The following is a 22,779-nucleotide window of genomic DNA, read 5'->3' as shown; positions in this document are numbered from 1 at the left end:
AACAGGGGATGTTGAAGGTGAGAAAAAGTGGTAGTATGCTTCTGCTTTTAATGTCTTGTACCATAATCATGAAGACATAACTGAACATGAGTTGGTATCTCCCTCAGTTACCCACATTCCTACAAATACAAGAAGCCCAGCTTCATGCCCTTTGGCCAGTTCAACTTGAGACACTCCTGCTCTCCTGGCAGCAGCGTGGAATCACCAGTGCATCCAGGCTCACAGGAGCTAAGCAGTTTCTGTGGGGTCAGCCTGGCAAATCTGGAATGACTGGCAGCTCAGCTAATGACAGCTCGTTAGAGATCTTTGCAATTTGAGTCTTTAAGTGTGGAATAAAATTTTTAAAATCCCATTGAAAATTTGTATAGCATCAACAAGCAGATGAGACGGGAATTTTGAGGTGGAGATCACAGATGCTTTATCTAATAGACAGGCAGAGTAAGCACATGATCCATGCATCAGCAAAGCAGAGGCACCAAATAATAGACAAATAATATAAAAACAGTGAAACAGAGAATTAGAACATTTAGAAAAACTCTGTTTCAATTTCAGCCTTCCTATAGGTAATGTTTCCTCTTGAAAAGTAAATTTATCTCTTATGGTTTAGGTTTTGTTTGTTTTTTTCCTGAATTACATATAATCTTGTTGTTATTTAGGGCCTCTAAGTTTCTTAATCTGGCCTTGATGGGATATCTTCCTAGAACATCCAAAGTCACACCACACAGACAAGCCCCAGTTGGCCCTGTTCACAGTGCCCATTTAACCCACACCTCCAAACCCCCATACTGTGGAGGTTCTACCCACCTGTAGGCAGAAATCTGGGCCCTGCCTGGTATCAGAAGCTCCCTCTCCATCTCCTCCCTGCTGACCCCCAGGAAATTGGTCAGCAGATCTAGTCTTTGAATTCGGAAAAGCAGCTCCTTCAGGAAGGACAGGTTGTTCTCCTCCAACAACCTCTTTTCTTGGAGTCTCCAGAAGAACATCAAGGCATCATTAATGGGTTCCTGCTTCCTTTGTGGGATGTGCTCCAGGCTCAGGAACTTGAGGGAGGTCAGCTCATCACTGTCAAGTCGATCCCCAATATTATAGAGAAGGTTGTTGAAATCCATGCTTGTCAAGAGTTAGAAAGATGCTGCCACAACCTAGGTCAAAATATATTGTTCAAATGAGAAAGTAAAGCATCATTTACTGTTTTTCTCCTTCATCAGATACTATTGTGTCTACCATATACCAGAGATTTTACTGTGAATACACGGGAAAAACACAAAACAGTACAAATTCCTGCTTTCAAGCGGCTTACCATATGGGAAGAGAGAGTACAAACAAGCCAACGTCAGAGTGGGGTCATTACTACTGATTTCATAGAAATAAAAATAGAATACTTTGAACAAGTATATGCCAAAAAATTGGATAACCTAGATGAAATATATGAATTCTTAAACAGACACAAACCACCAAAACAGACTCAAAAAAAAAAAAAAATAGATCTATAACAAATAAGGGAATTGAATCAGTAATCAAAAACCTCCCAACAAAGAAAACACAGGACCAGATAGATGCATCAATAACTCTATCAAACCTTTAAAGAAGAATTAACACCAATCCTTTTCAAACTCTTCCTAAACTAGGAAAAGGAGGAGACACTTCCTAACTCATTCTCTGAGACCAGCATTATCCCAATACCAAAAGCTAGACAAAGACACTACAAGAGAAGAAATCTACAGTCCAATACCCCTTTATGAATATAGGTGAAAAATTCTCAACAAAACAGTAGCAAACCTAATTCAGCAGCAATTAAAAGGATTATACACCATAACCAAGTGGGTTTTAACCTCAGAATGCAAGGGTGGTCCAACATACAAAAATCAACCAAAGTAGTACACCACATTAATAAAACAAAAGAAAACAACACATGAGCATCTCAATTGATGGGCAAAAAGCATTTGAAAAAATCCAAGACCTTTCATGATAAAAACAGTTATTAAACTAGGAATAGAAGAGAATTTCCACAGCATGATAAAAGCCATCTATGAAAAATCCACAGCCAATATCATACTTAACCAGTGAAAGACTAAAAGTTTTTCCCCTAAGAGCAAGCAAGCCAAGGATGCCTGCTTTTACCTCTTGTATTCAACATAGTACTGGAAGTTCTAGCTAAAAGGCATACAAATTGGAAAGGAAGAAGTAAAATTACCTCTGTTCATAGCTGACATGGTCTTACATGTAGAAAACCCCAAAAAATCTACACAGACACATACACACAAAAACTGTTAAGAGCTAAAAATTAAATTCAGCAAAGTTGCAGGATAAAAAAATCAACACACAGAAATTGCTTATTTCTAGACACTAGTAATGAACAATTTGAGAAGGAAATTAAAAAATAATTCTATTTATAATATTATTGAAAGAATAAAATATTTAGGAATAAATTTAACCATGGAGGTGAAAGATTTGTACACTGAAAACTATAAAACATTACTGAAAGAAATTAAGGAAGACATAAATAAATGGAAAGATATCCCATTTAAGTAAAGCACCATTTACTGTTTTCCTCCTTCATCAGATACTACTGTGTCTACCATATACCAGACATTTTACTGTGACTACAAAGTGTCATCCCATTAAGATGACAATACACCCAAAGCAATCCACAAGTTCAATGCAATCCCTATAAAAATCCCAAAGATGTTTTTTGAAGAAATAGAAAAACTTATCCTAAAATTCATACAGAATTTGAAGGAACCCTGAATGGAGAACTCACACTTCCCAATTTCCAACTTACTACAAAGTGGCAGTAATCAAATGGTGTGGTATTAGCATGATAGACATATAGACTAATGTATTGGAATAGAGAATCCAGAAATAAACCCACACATATATGGTCAATTGGTTTTTTAAAATGGTGCTAAAACTATTCAATGGGGAAAGGACAGTCTTTTCAACAAATGGTACTGGGAAAACTATATATCCACAGGTAAAAGTATGAAATTGGTCCCTTACCTTACACTATATACAAAAATTAACACAAACTGGATAAAGATCTAAATTTAAGAACTAAAACTATACTCTTAGAAAAAAATATAAGGGAAAATCTTCATGACTTTGGATTTGGCATTAGTTTTTCTTTTTTTCCCTTAAATTTTTTATTTTTAAATAATTTCAAACTTACATAACAGTTGCAAAAATAATAGAAAATCCACAGAGAACTCCAACATACCCCACCCCCATATAACAGATTCACCAATTTTAATATTTGCCACATTTGCTATATCATGCTATCAACCCATTCATCTATCTTTTTTATCCATCAATTTTCTAAACATTTGAGAGTAGGTTGTATACATCATGCTTCTTGAACACATAATGCTTCCATGTACATTTCCAAGAACAAGGATATTCACTTATATAACCACCTTAAGTACAGTTAATGAAGTCAAGAAATTTAACATTGGAATAAACCTTACAATCTATATTACATTTTTTTCATATGTCCCAATAATGTCCTTTGGGGCCTTTCCCCCTCCTTTATTAGATCCAGTCCAGGACTGTGTGTTGCATTTAATTGTCATTGTCTCTTTAATTGCTCTTTAAAAAAAAAAATGTGGAAACACAAATACAGCATAAACTTTCCCATCCCATCCCCTCCCAAGCATACCATTCGGTGGGATTAAACACATTCACAATGTCGTGCTCTCCTTACCACCATCTATTACCAGAACTTTGCCATCACCCCAAATAGAAACCCTGTGCCCATTATGCATTAACTCCCCATTCTCCCTCCTTCCCCCACCCCTGATAACCTGAACTCTACTTTCTGTCTCTATGTATTTGCATATTCTAGCTATTTCATGTAAGTGGAATCATACAATATCTGTCCTTTTGTGTTTGACTTACATCACTCAACATGATGTCTCCAAAGTTCATCCATGTAGTAGCATGTATCAAAATTTATTTCTTTTTAAGGTGGAGCAATAGTCCATTGCACGTATATGCCACATTTTGTTTATTCATGCATTTCATAATGGACCTTTGTGTTGCTTCCCTCTTTGGGCTATTGTGAATAATGTTGCTATGAACATTGGTCTACAAATACCTGTTCAAGTCCCTGCTTTCAATTCTTTTGGGTATATACCTAGTAGCAGGATTGTCAGGTCATGTGATAGTTCTATGTTTAACTGTCTGAGGAACTGTTTTTAAGGAACTGCCAAATTGTTTTACACAACAGCTGCATCATTTTACATCCCCACTAATGATGTACAAGGTTTCCTATTTCTCTGCATCCTGATCAGCACTTATTTCCCATATTTTTAAATAACAGCCATTCTAGTGGGTGTGAGGTAATATGTCATTGTGTTTTATCTGCATTTCTCTAATGGCTAATGATGTTGACTTTTTTTTATGTGCTTAATAGCCATATACATATTTTTTTGGAGAAATGTCTATTCAAGTCCTTCATCCATTTTTAAGTGGGTTGTTTGTCTTTTTGTTGTTGGCAATGGTTTCTTAAGTATGACACCAAAAGCAAAGGCAACAAAAGGAAAAATAGATAAATAGTACTTCATCAAAATTAATTACATTTGTACATCAAAAGACACTATCAAGAAAGTGAGAAGACAATTAACAGAAGGGGAGGAAATATTTGCAAATCATACATCTGATAAGGGATGAATATCCAGAATATACAGAGAAGTCCTACAACTCAACAACAGAAACAGGCAATAAGACCCCTCCCCTTCCAATTTTCCCATTTCCTCAGTTGACAAATGTGAAAATAGGTTGGAAGCTGTGGTTTTCAAACTCTTCCAAGTTGAAAAGCTGTTTATTGAAGCCTTACTCTGATGTTGCCCTCCCCTAAGAGATGACCCTGGAAGACGACCATCTGGACACCTTGACCTAGAAAACTTTTAAGTTCCCATACAAATTGGGATTTCTACAATTCCTTGAAAAGCTCAACGCCTACAGACTCTGCACCCTTGGGCACTTTCCTTCACCTGTTTGGACCTGTTTCTTCTTGTGAAACAAGGTGGATAGGTTAGTGGATCTTTAAGCTTCCCTCAGATCCTAACATCTTTGGATGAAAACACACATCTGGATCTTATCACTCATAAGTAGGAATGAAATGAGCCAGGACCCAAATATTTTCTATATTTGGTGTTAGAATTGGAAATACTTTTATTTGCACATTAAATCAGTTTTAATGTTTTTAAGAAGTAGCCCAAAATATTTTGAATCTTTTAGTTTTTCCTTTTAAAAACTCTTCCCCCCCACTCCTGATTATAGTAGCAGTGTTGAAATTGTGTGAAAATTGAAAATTGTGTGTGTGTGAAAATTGAAAATACAGCAAATTATAAGGTCATAGTTATCACTTATCACACACACACAAAGATATATTTATATATAAATTGGAATCAAGCTGCATATTTGGGTGTATAACCTTTCTTTCCACTTAAAAATTAAATATTCTTCTACGGCACATTTTTAATGTTTCTTTGATGTCCAACATGTGGACATCATAAAATTTATTTTCAGCAATTTTCTATTTCTTTATTGTTAAATGTAATATTGCATTGAGAAGCTTTTTCATATATCTTGTGCATAGCTCTGATTATTTCCTTAGGATAAATTCTTAGAATTGGAATTAGGTGGCAAAGCTAATTGATTTCCTTTTAATCTAGAGTTTCCATTGTTACTCAGAGTGGTTTCCCAATTTAGGAAACTGAGAGGGACAACATCCTGGAAGGATACACATTACATCAGGTTCAGTAAGCCTACAGAACCTAAACTTTCACTACAAAAGCAATCAATCATGAAAATACTTTTATTTAGGGAACATTTTAAAACAAAAACGCTGGACATACAAGGGAATGGACCAGCAAGCCCATATAGAATGAACATTTGCAAATGTGCTCAACAGGACATGTACATGGAGATTCACCGCAGCATCATGTCACACCAAGTAACTAGAAACAACCCAAACATCCCCTCCAGAAGGGAATGGCTAAACAAACTAAGGTATTGTCATTCTACCGAACATTATGTAGCAGTTCAGAGTAACTGGCTCCATAGTTTGTAATAAAATGGATAGCTATGCATTTTAAGTTGAAAAAGCATGTTACAATTTAAAAAAAATCATACCATCTACTTAAAAAAATACTCAATGAAATACAACAGAGTTTCAATGACTATGGACATATTTGTAAAAGCAGAAGATAAAATAAAGGGTAGGGGAGTTTCTGGAAAGAGATGTTTCAGTGTTTATCCCTTTGGGAAATGGAGTGAAAAATAAGGATTTGGGATGAAAGAGTAAGGGAAGGGAATATACCTTTTCCTGTAATGTGTTGATTATTTAAAAAGAGTATGTATGTGGATATTACTTGTGTAAATGAAATTAATGTTAAGAAGACTTGCTTGGGTGTGTCCTTGTGTTTAAGGCAAGCAAGTGGGAGACGTGCAGGAAACGAGGCCTTAGGGGAAGCAGGGGCAGATAACATAGATCCTCGAAGGCCACGCCAATTTGTGTTCTTAACAGAAAACAAAATATTAGAAGAACTTAAATTTTAAAAAGAACTAAAAGAACTTATTTTCTACCTAACTCGTTTTATGAAGCCAACATCGCTCTAATACCAAAACCAGATAAAGATGCTACAAGAAAGGAAAACTACAGGCCAATTTCCCTAATGAAATAGGTGCAAAAATTCTCAACAAAATACTTGTAAATTGAACTCAAAGACACATTAAAAAAATTATACACCCTGACCGAGTGGGGTTCATCCCAGGCATGCAAGGATGGTTCAACATAAGAAAATCAATCAATGTAGTACAACACATTAACAAATCAGAAGGGAAAAATCAAATGATCATCTCAGTAGATGCTGAAAAAGCATTTGACAAAATCCAGCATCCTTTTATGATATAAACACTTCAAAAGTTAGGAATTGAAGGAAACATCCTCAAGATGAAAAAGGGCATATATGAAAAATCCACAGCTAGTATAGTATTCAATGGTGAGAGACTGAAAGCTTTCCCTCTAAGATCAACAACGAGACAAGGATGACCATTGTCACCACTATTATTCAACATTATGCGAGAAGTTCTAGACAGAGCAATTTGGCAAGAAAAAGAAATAAAAGTCACCCAAATTGGAAAGGAAGAAGCAAAACTCTCATTATTTGCAGATGATACAATCTTATACTTGGAAAACCCTGAGAAATCAATGATGCACCTACTCGAGCTAATAAACAAATTCAGCAAAGTGGTGGGACACAAGATTAATGCACATAAGTCAGTAATGCTTCTATATAGTAGAAATGACATAACTGAAGAGACATTCAAGAAAAAGTCCACTCCTAATAGCAACTAAAAAAATTAAGTACCTAGGAATAAACTTAACCAAAGATATAAACCACCTCTACACAGAAAATTACATAACTCTACTAAAAGAAATAGAAGGCAACCTAAAGAGATGGAGAGATATTCTGTGTTCATGGATAGGAAAGCTAAATGTAGATAAGATGTCAATTCCACCCAAACTGATCTACAGATTTAATGCAATTCCCATCAAAATTCCAACAATCTACTATACAGACTTGGAAAAGCTAGTCATCAAAATTATTTGGAAGGGAAAGATGCCTCAAATTGCTAGAAATATTCTAAAAAGAAAAATGAAGTGAGGGGACTTACACTGCTTGACTTTGAAGCCTACTATAAAGCCACAGTAGTCAAAACAGCACAGTATTGATCAATGAAATCGAATTGAGAATTCAGAAATAGACCCCCACATCTATGGTTGACTGATTTTTGATAAGGCCCCAAAATCCACTGAATTAGGACATAACAGACTCTTCAACAAATGGGGCAGGGAAAATTGAATATCTATATCTAAAAGAATGAAAGAGGACCCATATCTCACACCCTGCATAAAAGTTAATTCAACTTGGATCAAAGATCTCAATATAAGAGACTGCACTATAAAACTCTTAGAAGATAATGTAGGGAAACATCTTCAAGATCTAGTATTAAGAAGGTCACTTCTTAGACCTTACACCTAAAGCACAAGCAATGAAAGAAAAAATAGATAAATGGGAACTCCTCAGAATTAAAAGCTTCTGTACCTCAAAGGAATTTGTCAAAAAGGTAAACAGACAGCCAATTCAATGGAAGAAAATATTTGGAAATCATGTATCTGATAAGAGACTGATATCTCGCATGTATAAAGAAATCTTACAACTCAACGACAATAGTACAAATAGCCCAATTAAAAAACAGGCAAAAGATATGAAAAGACATTTCTCCGAAGAGTAAATACAAATGACTAAAAAACATGAATTGGAAGATTTGGCCTTAATACATCTCCATTGTGACCAGAAGGCTTTTTTTTTACCCCCAAGAAGGTGATCAAAACAAAGGATGACCTATACAAGAGCTGTATTTTAAATATTTAGACAGTTACTTGTTAGCTGGTTTCTAGTTGAATTGGTTATCTAGTTACCAGTGCTGCAGTTGTGCAGTCACTTATACATTATTTAAATGTATTTAACTGTTAAATGCGCTACCCACCAATAATGAAATAGACCTTTATGAAAACTGTGCGAGTGTGTGCATGTTTGTTTTTATGTTCTCTTTTAACATTTTATATGATATTCTTGTTGAATGAGATGGATCAGTGGATGTTTTAAGATGAGGTTAAAAATTTTTGTTAAATTCAACCAATATTGGAAATACTTTGGTATCTCAGTATGTTACAAATGATGAATAAAACAAGTATACATAATTATGACTCCAAGTATTTGCAGAGTTAAAAACTTGTCAGCTAGGATCTTCCTGGTATTTAGCTAATACTATATATTTTGGGTGAGCATTTTGCTCTTTACCTACATGCCATGAAGTCCACTGTGTCCCTAGAGTAATTCTATAAACTTTTTAAGATTGCAATAAAATAAGAGGATATTTAAAAAAAAAAAAACATAAGAAAAAATATTCATCTTTGCTAGCTGTTAGGGAGATACAAATCAAGACCACAATGAGGTATCATCTCACACCAGTAAGAATGGCTGCCATTAAACAAACAGGAAACTACACATGCTAGATAAGATGTGGAGAAATTGGAACTCTTATTCATTGCTGGTGGGACTGTATAATGGTACAGCCACTCTGGAAGACAGTTTGGTGTTTCCTCAGAAACCTAGGTATCGAGTTACCCTATGATCCAGCAATTTTGCTTCTTGGTATTTACCCAGAGGACCCAAAAGCAGTGACACAAACAGATATTTGCACACTGATGTTCACAGCAGCATTGTTCACAATTGCCAAGAGATGGAAACTACCTAAATGTCCTACATCAGACAAGTGGATAAACAAAATGTGGTATATACACACAATGGAATACTACGTGGCAGTGAGAAGGAACGAGGTCATGAAGCACATGACAACATGGATGAACCTTGAGGACGTAATGTTGAGTAAAATAAGCCAGGCACAAAAGGAGAGACATTGTATGTTACCACTAATGTGAACACTGTGAAAAGTATAAAACAAGTGTCTTATATTACAGAATATAGGGGACCTAGAGATAGACAGAGGCTAGTGAAGGGGGAACGATCATCTAATAAGAACAGATAAGATATTGAGAGTAATCTTAATGACATGGTTCGTTAATTTTCTTGCGGTATGGCAGCAGCATATCGGAAGCAATGAAGTTATTTTAGGATATTTGTTTTTCCTATTCCTTTGCTTTACTTTGTTTGGAAAAAAAAATTTTTTTTTTTATCAATAAAGTTAATTAAAAAAAAAAAGGCCTTGTGGGAAGCAGGGGCAGATAACATAGATCCTCAAAGGCCACGCCAGATGTGCGTTCTTAACAGAAAACAAAATATTAGAAAAACTTAAATTTTAAAAAGAACTAAAGGAACTTATTTTTCCACCAAAATAGCAGGATACTTTCATACATCTCTCTCAGAAACTACAAAATCTAGTAGACTGAATATAAGAAAGACAAAAGAGGATATGAGTGGCACAATTAACAAACTTTCTCTAACAGGCATTCACTCTCAGTAGAAAATAAACATCCTTTCAAACACACATGAAACTTTCACAAAAACTGACCATGAAGAAAATCTTAACAGACCTCCAAAAAACAAAAATAATACAATCCATATTCTCTGACCACAATGCAATGAAATTAGAAATTAACAATGAAAAATGACCAAATCAAACACACCACAAAAGGCACTATCCACATTTAGATGGCTTTTTCAACACATGGCACTGCAACAACTGGGCAGACTTCTAGGAAAAAAAATAGAAATGGATCTTTACCGAGCTCCTTACATCAAAATAAATTCCAGCTGAATAAAAGATTCAAATCTCAAAAGTGAAGGTAATATTAAAGAAACTTGAGAATTTTTAAGAATAATCTTGCAGTGGTGAAAACATTTCTATACTGTAAAACAAAACCTGGAAGCCATTAAAGAAAAGATTGATAAGTTTCCTTAAATAAAAACTAAAATATTCTGCAAAACTGTCTGAAACAAATGGAAACAATAAATAAACCTAACAGTGTGGGGGGGAGGTGCAAAAGGGGCAAATTTTCCTAAAATAGAATTCCTATAAGTCAGTTTTTTTAAAAAGAAAGAGAGAGAGAACAGTAAGCAATGCATAAACAGGTAAGGAACACACCCAGACAGTTTAGAGAAAAGGAAGTATCAGTGGCCTATTTTTAACCAATGACTTTTACACATATGAAAAGATGTTTAACCTCACTGAAATAAGGAAAAAAGCAAATTAAAATTACAATGAAAAATCATTTTTCAACTACCGAATTGGCAAGGCACAAAAAATATAATACGGTGTTGTAAAATGGTGAAAATAAAAACTGGTAATTGGGTAATTTGGCAATATCTGTCAAAATATAAAAAGCACATATCCTTTGAATTCACCATTTAACCTCCAGTAGATTTTCCTACATTAGCTTAAACATCAGTGTACTCAAAAATATGTACAAGGAGACCTGGCATCGTGGGACGGAGAACATCTTCTTGACCAAAAGGGGGATGTGAAAGGAGATGAAATAAGCTTCAGTGGCAGAGAGATTCCAAAAGGAGCCGAGAGGTCACTCTGGTGGGCACTCTTATGTACACTTTAGACAACCCTTTTTAGGTTCTAAAGAATTGGGGTAGCTGGTGGTGGATACCTGAAACTATCAAACTACAACCCAGAACCCATGAATCTCGAAGACAGTTGTATAAAAATTTAGCTTATGAGGGGTGACAATGGGATTGGGAAAGCCATAAGGACCACACTCTACTTTGTCTAGTTTAGGGATGGAGGAGTAGAAAAATAGGGGAAGGAAACAAACAGACAAAGGTACCCAGTGTTCTTTTTTACTTCAATTGCTCTTTTTCACTCTAATTATTATTCTTGTTATTTTTGTGTGTGTGCTAATGAAGGTGTCAGGGATTGATTTGGGTGATGAATGTACCACTATGTAATGGTACTGTAAACAATCGAAAGTACGATTTGTTTTGTATGACTGCGTGGTATGTGAATATATCTCAATAAAATGAACATTAAAAAAAAAATATGTACAAGGTTATTCATTGCAGCTTTGCTTGGAGTAACAAAACAGCAGATACAACTTAACGGTCTACTAGCATGAAAAGTTAAATAAGCTGTTAATCACATCCAATGGAATTCTATTCAGCTATTAAACAGAATGAGAAGAGGAACATAGTTGGATAATTGTGATCTTCATGATATTCTAGTGGTACATATATTTGTGTATTCACACAACAAAATCTCTGGAAAAAACCCAGGTTGCTGCCTTCAGTGGTTGGCTCAGGAGGGAGGAGCTAGGCCTGGGGTGAGATCTGGAAGCCAGACTTGCTCTTCATTCCATACCCTTTGGGGCAGACAGATCTGTGCAGTTTTGAATTTTTACCATTGACTTATACTAAATGTACATATGTCTAAATGAAAATTTCTATTTAAAGACCCAAAATGTGTATTCATATCCTGGATTGAATCTAAATTAGGTTTAAAATCATTCTAGTTACTTTTAAAATCGCATTTTAAAATGAAATCAACCTAAGAATCAAATGAAAGCAGAACCTTCTTTTCTCCCTCACAACTATTTTTTCTGTTGATAACAATACTTAGTGTATTCATTTTAGAAAAGACAGGAAAGATAAAGAGGAAAATTAAAAATTATCTATAATTCTACCATTCCAAAATAAACACCTAAAAATATTTTACACCTTTCTGATCAGACGTTTTATGCATGTATACTCCACCACCCCCACCCCCATAATTAAATACACCATACTTCGGTAGTATAAATGGATTTCTCCACTAATAATATTATAAGTACATCTTGAAGTTTTTATTTTCTCTTCTATAGCATGGTATTTAATATCGGTAAAGTAATTTATGTAACCAGTCCCTGGTTTAGGATGATCTTAAAGTATAAATCTCCGTGTACACCTCTGACTATTTTCTTAGAATAATTTCCTAGAAGTAGTATTACTGGGTCAAAAGAATGAACCGTTTTAAGGCTGTTGTTACATATTCAATAATAGATGGGATGTCTGTATTTTATGCATGAATTTTCTGGAAACCAATAAAATCTCTAATTTTTTAAAAAGAAAATTGTGTTTTGGGTTTTTTTATTTTGGTCTTTTAAAAAGATATGTAATTTAACCTTTAAAAAGTTATGATCATGCATCTATCTTCCTTAAATTCTTTCGATGGCTCCCAATTGCAAATAGAATCACATCTAAATCTTCAGATATTCAGGGATTTAGTATCTCTCATTTTTCACATTAAGGTCACACATCTCTATAACCAGATTATAGTGCCCCAGAACCAATCCCCTGCACAGGGTGAATGAAGCAGTGAACAGGTACATCTCTAGGCCATCCAACTCATGGGCTAAAAACTTTGTTAGTTAAATATTTTTAAAATAACATGTATTGTTGTATTTTTTCTGATTTTAAAAATAGCAAAAGTTACACATTCCTTAGAGAAACTGCAGGAAAGTATGAAGGAGAATATAAAAATCACTTAATTCACCATTCAGAAGTAAGTCTGGTCACATTTGGTGGTTTGCTTTTCCCAATTTTATTCACCTATATTTTAAACACAAATATATACATCTAAATCTCTAATATAAGTATATGACATATACAAAATTTAAAAATATATAACTATATGTTATATATACATATATAATTATATAATGCTATGTAATACACATTGTTCTATAGTATCTGTTAAATAATAAATCTATATAAATATACTTGTATAGTTAAGCATATTTATATATTACATATATTTATGCCCAAAGATATTCAGATATAAATAAATGTTTATATTATATATACGTATTTATGACATATATATCCATATAAACATAAAAACATTTTTCCTGTCTCATTTTACTGTGTCTATGAAGAAATTGCAATTGTCCCCATTTTACAATTGTGAAAATACACAGCTTAGAAGGAGGCTCAGTAAAGTACCCAAGCTAGTAAGAAGGATAGTCAAGGCTCAGATTTAAATACGTAACTCAAGGGTTTCAATGACAGCACCTGTAAATATTTAGCTTTTATTTAAATGCAGTCAGAAGCCATTGAAGGAATTTAAGGGACTAAGACACAATCATAATATTTTTAAAGATTAAAATTATATAGTTTTTTAAAAGTTAAAAAAAAAACCACAAACGAAAAACGAAAAATAAACAGGAGCTCTTTATAAATCTATTATGGTACAGAGAGGGTCAGAACCTTGCAAATCACATCAGAAAGTGCTGAAGTCTGGATTAAAATCTCACCTCATTCCAGAATCCCAAGTCTACTACTGTTTTATATGCCACACTTTAACTGCAAATAAATCTCATCTAATTACAAACAATCACTCCATCAATATTCTAGCTGCATCCTAGCTCCTTTAGAGATAAGGACAACTAGTTAAAGGCTGAAAAAACACTCGCAATAATTTTCTGAGAGAAAAATCCAAATCTCATTCAAGCTCGGGAGTAATCAAAAGTCACTCCCAGGCCCCAAACCCAAAGCTGCCGCTGCTGCTCTCTTCAGTCCATAATGGCCCCTCAAACTATGGGCTCCCCCAGAACCTGACAGACATCCACTCGCAGACGTTCTCACAGCAGGCACCCCCAACCAGGGCTCTCACACAACCCTCTAAAGGTGTTCAAATCTCAACAAAACTTACCGCTAACTCCATAATTTTCGATAACATTCACAACTGCACCTGCAAATGCTGACTCCCAGGAGCACAGCTCTCTGCTTTTGTGGACCTATGTTTCCCATTACATTATTCTCTGCACCGTTATGTATCCTTTTTTATTTCTCAAAGAATAAATAAATGATTGAATTACTAGGACCATGTGCACTTCTCTGTGTGTGTGTGTATGTGTTGGTGGGTGGGTATCTGCTGTAGCAAAGTCTGTTGCTGATCCCAACCCCCAACCTCAGCAGCCTAGAAAATTCTAGACTCAAAGGGCTTCCTCCCAAAAGGTCGAGCTGACCTTACCAAAAAGGTAAATCCTGGGTCCTGACAATGTCGGAGGCTTCTTCACGGATCTCTTCCCCACTGCCCCTGCGTCTGGTATGAGAGAAAAAGTCAAATGAAAGCACTGAGGGCCCAATCTGCTACACTTCCTGTTAGAAGAAACCTCCTGAGTCACAGCCTGGGTGAGGAGGGCTGGCCTCCCGCTGTCTGAGCAGTAGCACCTTTCTCTAGACTAGCAAAAAAAAGGCCATGTGCTTCAGGGAACAGGGCCCGGGCAGGGTGCCCGGTCCCCTGAGATTTATGTGCATCTGGAAAGGTACTTTTATCTTTGAGGCTTCATTTCCGCATTCCAAAATGAGAAAGTTGGACTGGATGGTAACTAAGAACACTCCCTTTTCATATTTCAGGAGCAACGAAATACCCACAGTATAACCAGCCAATTGGCAAACGTTTGCAAGTCAGATCAGGCCAAGGATCAGTGGGCACATGGGGAAATAGAGCACCATGAGGGCCAGCTGGTGTACTTGGTCTCATCAACACTCACATGCACCACAAGCCAACAATCCTCTCCACCCATTCCCACACAAGTTCTTATGTAGGTCCCTATATAGGATTTGTGGAAAATGTGCATCTCGCAATACCATGTAGCAGTTAGAAACGGGGAGCTGGCCAAACAGAACTTAAAACAGTGAAGAGTGAAAAAGTAAGAAATTGAGTGAGCATAGTACAAGTTATAATAATACTAATACATAATAATAATTGCTAACACTGAGTGCTTGGTGTGTCTATCACATTTCTAAGGGGTTTACACACATTGTCTCCTGTAATTCTCACAATCACCTCATGAGCTATTTCTAATGGCATTCAGTGATGAGGAAACAAGTGCAGAAATTACTTACTTGCCCCAGGTCACAAAGTTGAAATATAGAAAACACAGACAAAACAACAGTACATTTTGCAAAGATATAGAAAAATTAGGGGATATATCGACAGCATCAGAGAGTTCCCTTTTGGGAGCAAGTGAGGGGGATGGGAAGTGGGGAGAGAAAAGGAAGTGGTAAAATGTGAAAGGCGGAGAAGTTGACCATGAGACTTAGCGACCTAGGGCCACAGAATATCACAATGTGAGAGGCTCGTTATCTCAATCCTCTGTCCCTGGCCACAGGGGCGGGCAAAAATAAGTAGGCAAACAAAGGCATCCAAAATCTCCAAAACGTGGCAGCAGGAAGGATTGTGCCTCTATCTGCGGCAGACCGTGAGTTCTTAAGGACAAAATGTAGCAGAGGAACTGGGAGTTTTCCCGAATGAAAACACAGAGAGGTGGTGACGGTCAGAGAGAGCCCTTGGGGGACCTGGGGCCCCAGCAGACCCAGCTAGGGCGCGGTGGGGAAGGTCCGCGCGGCCCCTGAGCGAGTGCGCGCGCCCGGGAAGGAAACAACGTGGTGTCCCGCAGGCTTCCCGCGAGAGGCCACCTCCGACCAGGCACTCACCTGCGCCCATTGCAAGCACACTCACAGTCACCAGGCCCCCAATGGCGGGTCGCCTAAACTGCCTAATTCCACACGTTCACATTTCCAAATGCTTGTCCACAAGACTACAGAAAATCCCTTAGAACTAGGCGGGGAAATGGAAAAGCCTGCAGGAAGAGGTTTTCTTTTACTTTCGGTTACTCCACCCGACCCTTGCCTCACTCAGAGGACGCACTTCCTGTTTATATTTTAGGCAATCTTCCAAGGAGAGCTCAGCAGAGAACTCGGCAGAGCTTAAAAAAATCAGGAGACAAACGAAGGTAGATCTGTAAAACCTTTACCCTCCAGCAGAAGGACAGCATCTGGGCATCAGCAAGCGAGAGAGAAAATTCCACAACAGAAAGAACACAGCATAAACTTTATTCTTGAAGCAGGAGACAGATACCACTCATTCTAAAGTGAAATCTTCAATGTTCAATAGTTTCCAACTATTCGGAAGAGGGGGATGACAGACAACTATTAACTTGCAAACTAAAAACCGGGAAGCTGGAACATGCTCTATTGGAAAGCATGATTCTGACAACTTTTAGTATTAATAACCCTGTAATTTTCAAAGACAGGCTCGAGACTGCCTATGACAAGTAAAATGCCCTTCTCTTTTTGAAAGGAGTTTGGAGAGGAATTTTCCCTCTGTGCTCTGGTCCAAACTCGGCACAAAAGCCGTGTACCAGCCCCCTCAAAGCCCTGGACCAGCCCCCTCCAATTCGTATCTCAGGGGCTCTGTTAGATCAAAGCAGCCTCAGGCTGAAATGTGGAGAGAGTTTACCCAATAAAGTCTCGCCCAACCCTTAGTAGGGGCAGCAACCCTTGAGCTCCCATCCCTGGCCGTGTCTTTGGGGTTAGCAGTGATCAGTGCTTTTCCAGCGCTGACCTGGGAGTGTTAACACTGAGGTCAGTCCCCCAGGACCCTGAGCCCCTGACCCATACCCCTGCTTTTCTTCAACCTCCACTCTTCCACCCTCTGCCTCTGTTTCCTGTTTCAATTTTTAAAGGGTTTTCTACTCTTCATATTTTTTATATTTTATAACTCAAACACCAATAGTAATACAATAACTATATGTTGCACACTTTATCTGAATTTTCTCTAATTGTCACAGCAATACAAGGGATTGCGCTTCCATGTTATAGATGGGGAAACTGAGGCTCAGAGAGTCACTTGGATTCAACTCAGTCCTATGGGGCCAAAGACAAGTATTTTCCACCATAACACACTTCCCCCACCCCCAACCCTACCCCAACACTTAAGATTTGGAAGGAATTATGTGGATGGCAGAGCAACAAATCTAAGCTAAGACAGAGTGACCTAGGAACAAAGTCAGAAAGTCCTTGGTTCTCAGTCATCTGAGAAAAAAGAGTCGGCCTAATAACAACAGAGGCTAACATTTATCAAACCATTTGCGTGTGCCGGATGTAGTCACCGCAACGGTTCTTTTTCAACTGCCAAACAATTCTCAGAGGAGAATAATATTTTTATTCCCATTTTATGGATAAAGAAACTGAAGCTTAGAGAGGTTGAAACCCTTGGCCAAGCTCAACCAGCTAGTGAGTGACAGAATGAGGTCTGCCTAAACATCAACCTGACCAACCTCAGAATTTAATGCAGAGGTTTTAAAAACACTGAGCTTTGGCACTCCAGCATCAGCAGAACTAGCGGAGATAAGGCAGGTAGAGCACTTAGAATAGTGCCTGGGCCATGGAGAGCTCTCAAGAATTATTCACTACTATTTCAGCTGTAAGGTGGGTACTGATTATTAGGCATATTGTACAGACGAGGAAACAAAGTTCAATGTCAATCAGCCAACAAGAGGCAAGGCCAAGGACCTGACCCCAGGAGTGTTTCCCACGAGAGGTCACACTCTCAACCCGTGTGCTTCCCCTCACTACCAGCAGGCCAAGGCTGGCAGAACTGGCTGAGCTGCTGGAGGCACCCAGGGGGCATTGAAGAGGATGAGCGAGGGGCTCAGAGCTTTGGTTTATGTCATCTGTAGGCATTAATCCTTGGCTCTCCCAGTCTTGGCTCTTCTTGAAAAGAAAGATGACGAATTATCACTGGTATTTTAACAAGTGAATCACGAACCTCACGTTGGTTAAATTGCCATTGTGCTCTGCAAGAACCACCATTAACTTACTCAACCTAACCAGTTTCTCACCCCCATTTTGAGCTGGAAGTCTGTGTGGTTATTTAAATCAAAATAAATAATGTATATCACATCCATGGTCTTTAGCCCAGGGAAAGGGAAGAGCTAAAGGTGTGGCAGGAGCAGTGGGGTTGTGGGGAGTTTACTTCTGTCCAGTGAAGGATGAGGACAGCCTGGTTTGACTTAACCTCCAGATAGTTCGACTCTTCTGAATCTCAGCTGCCATCTGATGTTCTGCTCTAGGGACCCTAATTCAAAACTAATCTGTTTTGAGAGCTTTTGATCTGTGAAGTGTCCCTAAGAAAGCCAAGAAGGAATAAACCTCCTTCAACTTGCCTTGGCACCTCCTCCCCATCCTTCCCATTCTCTGCATTTGAACAAGAGGACACTATTTAAAAATACATACTGACAGTCTAACTACTGTGTTTCAGTTGGAAAAAGGTCTAACAGTAGTTTTGTGTAGGATACTTTTGGTGTTTAAAGGTTTAATACTTTTTTTTTTTTGAAAACAAACAAAAACAAGACCCACAAAAACAAACAAAGCAAAACAAAACAAAACAAAACAAAAAACAAACAAACAAAAAACACCTAGTGGCATTTCCCAGTCTTCAGAACTATACAGAATGACAGAATGGTCTAAAGATTGCCTCTTAGTATACAATCAATGTCTGCTTCAAATAAGATTTCATTTTAAAAGACACTTCTGAAACATTACCACCAGAGATATTGCAAAGATCACCAGTGCTAGTTTTCCTTGGTTTGTTTTGAATGCATCATAAGGTCTTCTCCCACAGGAAGGTTAAGTTCTTTCCACAGCCCCTTATTATGTCCCTGAAACTTCCTTGAGCACCTGCAGTAGATCTTAAGAGAGGCTGGCATTCAGTGTGAATTAACTTCCTTCTGTGGAGATAAGCTATGAAGAATACCAGACAGTTGTGGAAAACAGACAACAGTGGCAGACTGCCCCTGCCTAGGAAAAAACAGTTTCTAACAATAATGAGGAAATAAAGGCGTCATAAAGCATCTATACAAAAGGTTCTAGAATAATGTCATCCAAGTATATGTGTCTGTAGAATTGGAAATATCTGAGAACATTGACCCTATAGAACAGTGGTCGCTACTTCAGATTCCTGACTACTTCTGCCTTATTATAGTTTGCTACTCAGAAGGCCCTCGAGTGGAAAACTTCACTCCAAATGTCAGAGTTTAACTAAACTTTTCACGTAGCATAATATCCAGGTGAAGATCCACCCGCAGTGCTATCTGAATTATGTAAATCTACCGTAATCTATATTTGTTATATTTTTAAGTATAAAGAATATATCTTTGATCACTGTTCAAATTAATTTTTTAAATTAAAAAAATAATAATAAAATAAAATAAATACTGACAGTGAAACAAAAAGCCCAATATACATGCTGCTTTCTTAAGCAGTATAAAACTAACCCAAAAGCCAGACTGGTCTGGTTTATGAATTCGAATGTGGCCCTCCTCTCCCCTCCTTCACTCTCTGGCCTCCTGCCACTGGCCTTGTCTCCAGCGCTAGACTCTTCCTTCAGAGAGTGGTGAGGGAAGGGAAAAGAGCGTGAAAATGGAATGGTTGATGACTACACTAACCATCTTGATTTGCTAGAGCTCCCACATTATCCGGGAAGAACCAAGTCAACTGGATCCAAGGAAGCAGTTCCAGCTTGACATACCCGTGATCCCTTGAGTGCCAAGGACATTTCTGCAACTACAGTAACTACAAGTCTCCCAGAAAGAACCAGCTTAAGCTAATTACAGAAAAATCTGCTGGCAGTCATCCCGTCTCTGTGGTATCTGAACTGGTTAGCCATCTCCAAAGACTTTCCCACTGGAAAACATCCTGGCTCTGTGGTATCTGAACTGGCACACTGTGCTCCAAGAAACTCCTCCCAAAACCACCACTAACAATGCCCTACCCCCTCCCAAAGCAGCCCAAGTTCCAGATAACCCATATAAACCACTCGCTAAACCCCAACCCCTAAGCAGGTGCTTCTTTCTGGCTCTGTTCAACATGCATGTTTGCTCTTGCTCAACAAAACCTCTTTGTGGCAAGTCCCCTGGTTATTTTTATTTTTATTTTTTTTTTCATCAACAAGAGCTGACATTCAGATCAATCTATTTCATTCCCATTGAGCTTGTATAAAACTGTTTGGAGAGAGTATCTTAAATAGTTGTCTAAAACAAAATTTATATCATCTGTGATTTTAAGGGTTTGTTTTTGTTTGTTTTTGTACCAAAATGATTTGACAGTCATAGGTATACAAAGAAGTTTACAATCACTGACCTCATATGTAAATTCTTCAACTTTTAATTGCCAACACCCACACCCTCTACTTTCCTAAAATAAACTACCACAGACAAGAATTGATACCACTGATCAAGAAAGGAGTAAACCTTCACTTTCCACAAAGGAAATTCATTATTTTTTAGAACAAAAAGAGGATTCCAAGAGTGTCAATAATTGTAATAATTAAAACACATTCATAAAAAGTAATAGGGCACACATGAGTTTTCTGTCAACCTACAACCTCTCTAATAAGAATTTTTTTTAAGTAATTGGGCAAAGATTTTTTTCAAGACTATTAATAAACATAACAACATACACATTCTCAGCAGGACAGCTGGCATGCAGGCACAGCAAGCCCCGGGTGAGACTCCAAAGACGCAAAGTGTATATTTGGTTTCTTCCCCTCAGAAATGCCCTTCTGTACCCCATTCCTACAGAATCCAACTCTCAACAGACACCCAATATGATAAGTAACCTGCTTTATTAGGAGTGGTAATAAAATTTCTTGTGTATCTCCTTTGGGAAATTCTATACAAAAACAAAAATAAATATATATATCTTTGTATAACTGTGTGTGTGTGTGTGTGTGTGTGTGTGTGTTGTTCCATTTATTCACCTAACTCTATCTTGAAGATATTTTCACACCGGTACTTATAGAATAGCCTTGCTACTTTGAATTACTGCTCAGTTTTTCTAGGATAAAGTTTCACACTGCCTGGGACAAAGTGCCTTTTGGTCAGAGTCTCCAGCAAACAGACTGCAGCATCTCAGAACAGCAATGCTGCAGAGGAAAAATGCCACTTTGACCTTGAGGCTGACCCTGGAGACTGAGGCCAGTTGATTCACTCACAGGCAAGTATACATGTCTACTGAGAAAAACAAAGCCATATTCTCAGATAGCATGTCCTACTCCACATTCCACTAGGGACAGGCATGTTGTGAGCTCTCCAAATTGCATTTTTTTCCCCCTGAAAGCTATTCAGAAGAAGTTTAAGCTAAATAGGTCTTATAATAGATATTCCAAAAAGCATCTAAGAGATGCCCCTAAAATTTGTATTCATTCATTATTAAACAAACATTGATTAGTGCCTTGTATATGTTTATTGTTTAATGAAATGAAAATAAAATGCCTAAAATAACTATATGTCAAAGAAGTTAGGATATAAAATTAACTGTCCTTTGCAGTTTACAAAATTAAGATTCCACTTCTAGTTTCTGAATGAGTTACCCCATGCATGACTTGCCTTGCTGAGAATCATCCAGGTCTGATACAGAACATCTTGATGGGAACTTGCCCAGGAGAGCTGCCTGCCAGAGCCTTAAAATTGTGGGTTCACCCAAAAGCCTAAGAGCTCAGGTGTGATAGGTAGAATTCTGTTTTAACTCTCTGAAACTCTGTTGGCAGCAACAGGTTAAGTGTGCTCGGAGCATCTGAGTTGCCCCTTGGAAGTGCCAGAGAGATCTACAGCTGAGCAGAAAGTGTTTTGCCTCTTCATGGCCCAGCTCTGGGGAAGTCATCCCTAAACTAGGGGTGAGAGGGGAGTCTTTGACTTGCGGGTGCATTTCGTTAAATGCCGAACTAAATTGTTAATGGCTGAAAACAAGTCATAATTATCTTATAATATCCTTCTTATGGACAAAGGAGAGCTGAAAACTGTGATCTGCCTGATGTCTAGTCAGGGCTGCCACAAAAGATTTATCAAATCACTCTAGAAAGTGGTGGTGGGAGAAAAATAAAGGCCGTTCCTGTGGATGGCCTGGTAAATTCAGTCCAATCAAGAAACACTAGTTCTTTCCTGTTCTGTTTTGTTTTTTCTTTTTTCTTTTTTTTTTTTTTTTTTTTGGCATTTCTTAGTCTATTACCTTGGTTTTCTGGAAGACTGCCCAGCACCTTTCCACTCTCCACCCACATTACCAGGCTCCAAGCCAGCCACCCCAATCTCATGGTCTTTACACCTCTCCTCAGGTGATTTGTTTTGTTTCGTTTTGTTTTTTAATGCAATTTTATTGAAATATATTCACATACCATACAATCATCCAAAGTGTATGATCAATTGTTCACAGTATCATCAGTCCGGCATTCATCACCACAATTTTTTGAACATTTTCATTGCTCCAAATAATAAGAATAAGAATAAAAATAAAAATAAAAGTAGAAAAGAACACTCAAAACATCTCATACACCTTCCCCTCCCCCACCCCCATTATACATTTACTTTTTGTCCTCTTTTTTTTCTATTCATCCACACACTGGATAAAGGGAATGTGAGTCACA

General features: G+C 37.5%; 1 protein-coding gene across 2 annotated transcripts in view; it reads right to left on the bottom strand.

Moving 5' to 3' along the window:
* The window catches only part of CASP8 (caspase 8), a 33,730-nt gene extending 17,555 nt beyond the window's left edge, over positions 1–16,175 (bottom strand). The window contains exons 1-3 of one of the 2 annotated variants that reach the window (XM_037849909.1): positions 16,014–16,174; positions 14,545–14,616; positions 805–1,142 (exon numbers count right to left, since the gene is read on the bottom strand). In XM_037849909.1, coding sequence (XP_037705837.1) covers positions 805–1,109 — 305 coding nt within the window. In that variant the 5' untranslated portion in view covers positions 1,110–1,142; positions 14,545–14,616; positions 16,014–16,174. Of the gene's footprint in view, positions 1–804; positions 1,143–14,544; positions 14,617–16,013 lie in introns of both variants that reach the window. The other variant, XM_037849910.1, reaches the window with a different exon arrangement.
* Between the last annotated feature and the right edge of the window lie 6,604 nt (positions 16,176–22,779).

This window comes from Choloepus didactylus, chromosome 9, assembly GCF_015220235.1.
Source record: "Choloepus didactylus isolate mChoDid1 chromosome 9, mChoDid1.pri, whole genome shotgun sequence".
NCBI lineage: Eukaryota > Metazoa > Chordata > Mammalia > Pilosa > Megalonychidae > Choloepus > Choloepus didactylus.
Note: the sequence above shows the minus strand (reverse complement) of the source record. Positions and strands in the feature narration are given on the sequence as shown.